A 6,000-nucleotide genomic window follows, 5' to 3' on the forward strand; every position below is an offset into this window, starting at 1 on the left:
AATCTACCTATTTGGAGCTGAAGTCAGTATGCCATGAAGACCATCCTGAATTCCTTAGAATTTTTGCTTACTTAGCCCTTGAACAATTCTGGAGGCTGAAGCAAAATCAAATGACAGTCTATGAAATTGAAATGGATCCATGTGGAATTAATAGTCAATTATGACTTTGACTCATTGAGCATTTCAAGTTGCAGGTTGGCATTTGTGCAGATTTAATTTTGAAAACTTTCAATCTCGAGCATTATAATTGAATCCTTGTGTTAAATTACCTTTAATTTACAGTTACTTTATAAAGTCCTCATGCGCTTACCCATGGCTTTTTCCTTTCTTATTCACAGTGTTGGATTAGCATGATTATTCTGTCCAACCGTTGTGATAATATTTTACATTTCAAATCTTTTCAGCTATTGGTCTATTTTGTCCCTTAGAACTTAGGACACCAGTCAATGTTTACAGTAAAACTGGCCTGGAGTTTGTATGTTGGCCTTATTTCAAGGTGATTAGTTTCACTAAACATCTTAGAATACTTGGTGATCACATCATTCAATGTTTTGAGTTTCACTATTTCTGTGTGGAAAATCTTGTTGCTGTTTAATTTCCAATGTTTTTAACCAGTATCTTCTGTGCAAGGCTGGTTTGTGATCAATCGATAAATTAATGAGTGTTCTTTCCCATTGTTCCTTTCCATTTTGGGGATTTTCTCTCCTCCAGAACTTCTCAATTCTCAATTATGATTTCTTTTTGATGGTATAACAATTCAGGAATGATGCTGACTGATGACCCAGTGTCAATCTCCACATCCACTGGGGCTCCATCAATTCTGCTTTTACTGCAAAACCGTTACACACCCCTTCCAACATAGGCTTAATCAGGTTGGAGATGGGATCCCCATCTCCCGCCATTCTGTTCAATTAAAATGACCCACCAGCAAACCTGCATGTTGGATTAGTGACTAAAATACATTACCTTTCTGTGCATATGAACTTGGGGTGTAGCTAAATTAAACTTTGCTATTGACAAAAATGTGAGAGCTTTCCATTCCCCAGCTCCAATTTTCCTGAGCGTGTTTTTTTTTCTTACGATCTTAATACAATCATATAAGAACACAAATTCATTCATCTCAACATATAAAGTAAAATATCAGAGAGTGTGCTTCAAGTGATCAAATTTAACTGATGAAATGTGAATATGACAATTAAGCATTGCTGCACATCCATATTCAAAGTACCTGTAAATAAAAGTGAGATTAAGGAGGCAATGAAAATAAAAGGCAAGAGAGATTATAAGAGGAATTCACTATACTGGAATAAATTGATGAATACTGAGATTTGACTAAATTGCTTTCTGCTTTTTAATATTCAACTATATTGTGGCATCGCGCCAGCTCTGCTTCAGTGCATTTTGATGGCATAGTGTGAAACAAGGCTAGATGTGAAGAAACAACAACAATATTTTCTTAATAGAACTGATTCCACAAGGATGTATGCTACCTCATTAAATAAAATTATGATGGGTTCAAATTTCTGTTCTACATAACCACTAATGATTAGCACTTCAGTCTGCTATAAATGCATTGTTCAGTACATAACAACTTTTAGTTTTGTTGGTTTTAAGTCACAGGAAATATCCCCCACAATGCCAAGAAGAACACTTGCATGACACTATTGAAACAACTCATTCACCTCTTTGGTTTATTCATTGTATCATTTAGTTTTTGTTTTGATTGAAAATATATATTTGGAATTCTTAACGATTTTCAATTTCTGTTTTTTTGAAGATCAGTTTATTTTGAAGATCAGTAATTTTGATTCAAAATAAATATAATTAAGAATAATAAATTGTCAGGAACAATATAGGAAATGACAGGATGAAAAGTCATGTAGTAGATTGTGACAAAATGAAAGGAAATGCATTTCAGGAAAATGACTTACAGATGAAAATAAACCACAAATGGTAAAATTTTCAGTACAATGAGGGTGAATAATTATATTTATGTGCAAATAGCCGATCCAGAAATTTGATAAAACCAGACCAACAATTAAAGAGAAATGAGTGATAAAGGCATCCAACATGCTGTGCATATTTGCAAATGTGGTGTCTGCCATGAGGCATCAGCGACCCATGCCTGAAGTTATTTGGCTCTTTTCACAGACACACGCAAAAAAGCCTAATACCTGTTTGGTATGGCCATTCGTTTTCTCTGTCTGAAGACAGGTCCAAACCATAGCATTGTGACCTCCATCATGAGTAGGATAAGGAGACAACTCCTGAATCCATCCGAGCGAGCATAATGATCAAGTTCCATGCTGTTGACACCTATCTGCACTGGCCATTCAGTCAACTAAGCCATTCAGTCCCTCAAGGAACCAATGTTACAGTGGTAGCAAGGCCGTTTTGATGCATGTTGTGGCTGAAGCTATGGTTAGTGGTTGTAGAGGCTCCAATTCATTTCCGGAACACATGGCTGACCAGTAATTGCACCCTCCCTTACCCATTGACTTTGCTGTAGTTGAACAGATGTTTAAGTTGACTGTGTTTCATTGGCAATCAAATGTTGGAGTAAGACTTGAACCTAGAGCTACTGGCTCAGAGTCAGGGACAATACTACCAAACCTTATAATGCTACCTTTATTAATCCAATTCACCCTGATCATTGAAGACTGGCTTTTTAAGAAAATAGTGTTCATTTCAAGAGTGAGTGAAAGCAACCATAAAACAATGATTACTCCACATGTAGTGTGTTGTGTGCAGATTTAGCTTTCTCATTGCAGGAGAGATTGAATAACTGTAAAAAAAAGTACACATGATTATTGTCCTGTTTAATACCAGCAATAAGAGGGTAGTTAACAAAAATATTCAGAAATTAAGACAAAAGTGAAATATGGCAGGATGCTGAAAAACTAAAATAAAAACAGAAGATGTTTGAAACACTCAACACGTCAGGCAGCAACTGTGGAGAGAGAGAGAGAGAGAGAGAGAGAGAGCAATAGATGATGAATGAAACAATTAGATGAAAGGTTCAACATTAATCTGCAATAGTGACTCTGCCTATGTCCACAGGGGCTGCCTGACAGGTTGATTTTTTTCAGTGTTTTCTGTTTTAATTTCAGAGAGTCAAATACCTGCTTAATGTTTATTTGACCTGTCAAATAGTGAAGGGGAGTTGAGAGAGGTGTTCAGAATGACAAAAGTCATAGACATGGTAATCATAGATCATTGACCATGATTTTTTCAATTTTATTTGCACTGAAAGTTAAATTAATGTCAAACTTAATTGGCATTAAGGTGTCAGTCTTGCTGATGGGAATGTCTAAGTTTCCTACAGAGCTGCTTAGCCTATATTAAGGTGCAAACTTTAGCATAAAACAAGCACTTCACAAGCACTTTTTTAATTTCAAAAATATACTTTATTCATAAAAATATCTTTATAGACATACATAGTTACTAAAGCAGTTCAATTCTGTACAGTAGCATATGCAGAAACAAACAACATTGGAGTTCGACTGTATCCAGCAAATACACCAAAGGCTCTTCGTACTTGTACAAGCTTATATTTACATACATTTGAGGCACCAGAAGGGTCAATAACCGATCAGATCCCCATTTAACTTCAGCAGAAAGATCTTAGAAGATGGTCTCTCCTTTGCACCTTGGCAGCAACTTCGAATACAAGCACAAATGCAGTACCATCAGCTGCAATTGCAGTAACAACAATTGGGTAACAACAATTGCAGTATTCATCATGGTCATTGAATCATAGACTCATAGAGATGTACAGCATGGAAACAGACCCTTCGGTCCAACCCGTCCAGGCCGACCAGATATCCCAACCCAATCTAGTCCCACCTGCCAGCACCTGGCCCATATCCCTCCAAACCCTTCCTATTCATATACTCATCCAAATGCCTTTTAAATGTTGCAATTGTACCAGCTTCCACCACTTTCTCTGGCAGCTCATTCCATACACGTCCCGCCATCTGTGTGAAAAAGTTGCCCCTTAGGTCTCTTTTATATCTTTCCCCTCTCACCTTAAACCTATGCCCTCTCGTTCTGGACTCCCCCACCCCAGGGAAAAGACTTTGTCTATTTATCCTATCCGTGCCTCTCATGATTTTGTAAACCTCTATAAGGTCACCCCTCAATCTCTGATGCTCCAGGGAAAACAGCCCCAGCCTGTTCAGCCTCTCCCTATAGCTCAAATCCTCTAACCCTGGCAATATCTTTGTAAATCTTTTCTGTACCCTTTCAAGTTTCACAACATCTTTCCGATAGGAAGGAGACCAGAATTGCACGCAATTTTCCAACAGTGGCCTAACCAATGTCCTGTACAGCCGCAACATGACCTCCCAATTCCTGTACTCAATACTCTGACCAATAAAAGAAAGCATACCAAACACCGCCTTCACTATCCTATCTTCTGCGACTCCACCTGCAAGGAGCTATGACTCCAAGGTCTCTTTGTTCAGCAACACTCCCTAGGACCTTACTGTTAAGTCCTGCTAAGATTTGCTTTCCCAAAATGCAGTACCTCGCATTTGTTTTATTTCTCCTGGCTATTCCCTCTGCTGTTTCTCTTCTTTCACGTAGTCTGATGGTTTTGGCTTTATGCATATGCACAGCTATATATAATGGCATCTATCATTGAACACCGTGGTTGAATTATTCAAAAGGAAATTTGATTAAGTATTATTTTAATTGTCCCTAGCTTACAATTGCGAGACTTTTCAGGCCTCTATTTATTATAACAGTTAAGAATTATGATAATTATGTTATGCCTATCTAGTAATGTATGATTGATCATAGCCTTATATGAATATTTTATTTGCCATTTCACATTCAAATATACAGCCTGGAATTGTGTCTTTGTTTGCTGAATCCATTTAATTGTTTGTTACTTCTTGTGTCTTATGCAGGTATTGTTCACTTTGCTTCCTGTAGTCCATGTGTATGCAATCAGTGCCACTGCGCCTCCTGATCCAAAGAAACAACAGGGGGCAGTGTACTCATGCCCTGTGTACAAGAAGCCCAGACGAACTGATTTGACATACATTTTCTCTCTCTATCTGAAAACAATACAGATTCCTGATCATTGGACCCTGCGAGGAGTGGCTTTACTTTGTGACTGCAAATAAACATATGATTAGACACAGCAAAATGCACATTTGAATATTGTTGTGCTTAGGAGAACATGAAATTATATTCAAAATTGTCTAGTTGTTTAATTGCGCAATAGTTTTGTAACAAAGGTCTGCTAAATAATGAATGCAGTATTCAAATGGGAGATGTTGCACATAGTGGATAAATTTTAACATTTATCCTTGGGGCAGTAATGGATCAGTTACCTAATTGATACTGAGCTCCTCTCACAAATATCCATGAGAAAAAGACTCACTGAGCCATCCAGCCTGTCCCACAAAATCAAAAAGGCTGTAAAACAGACATTGATGCACTTCCATTGAACTGCAGAACTGAACATTTCTTGGTTCTTTTTCCTTAACAGCTTAAAATATTCCATTTACTTTTTCTAAAGGTTGGTAAATAAGCTATTATTAGCTGTCAATTTGATGAATCTTACCATTATAACTATTAATCTGTATTTTGTACTTGTTCATAAATCAGCAAATTAAACATAATAAAAGAGGTACTTGATTTTCCATGTGGTTAAAAATTTAGTACAGTCACTAATTATCATGCAAGCATTGGTAAAACATTCACTTTCCTGAAAAATATACTTGAATCTAAACAATTAAACTTAACTTTGAACAAATCTTGTTGCATTTATTATTCTGTTATTCGGCAGGGAATGAATTCTTAGCTATCTTTAGAATAAAAACAAATAAAATAGTGTTTCGAATATTTTGTGTCCTTCTAGTATAGTTGCCACAAATTTGCTATACAAGATTTAGAATGAAGTAGATGGGTTAATGTATGGCTGAGGAAATGATGCGTAAGTTGAGATATTGGAGCCAGTTCTGGGGCAGAACAAACGTGTACAAGACA

At 36.8% G+C, this 6,000-nt stretch overlaps 1 protein-coding gene across 1 annotated transcript in view; it reads left to right on the plus strand.

Annotated features, from left to right (window-relative positions):
• LOC122549951 (dynein axonemal heavy chain 5) overlaps window positions 1-5,642 on the plus strand; it is a 366,961-nt gene extending 361,319 nt beyond the window's left edge. Inside the window, exon 76 of the mRNA XM_043690232.2 lies at window positions 4,914-5,642. Coding sequence (XP_043546167.2) covers window positions 4,914-5,132 — 219 coding nt within the window. The 3' untranslated portion in view covers window positions 5,133-5,642. The remainder of the gene's footprint in view (window positions 1-4,913) is intronic.
• The last annotated feature ends 358 nt before the right edge of the window (window positions 5,643-6,000 follow it).

This window comes from Chiloscyllium plagiosum, unplaced genomic scaffold (genome assembly GCF_037043375.1).
Source record: "Chiloscyllium plagiosum isolate Xiang-an unplaced genomic scaffold, Cpla_swu_hap1 HiC_scaffold_5, whole genome shotgun sequence".
NCBI classification, from domain to species: Eukaryota; Metazoa; Chordata; class Chondrichthyes; order Orectolobiformes; family Hemiscylliidae; genus Chiloscyllium; species Chiloscyllium plagiosum.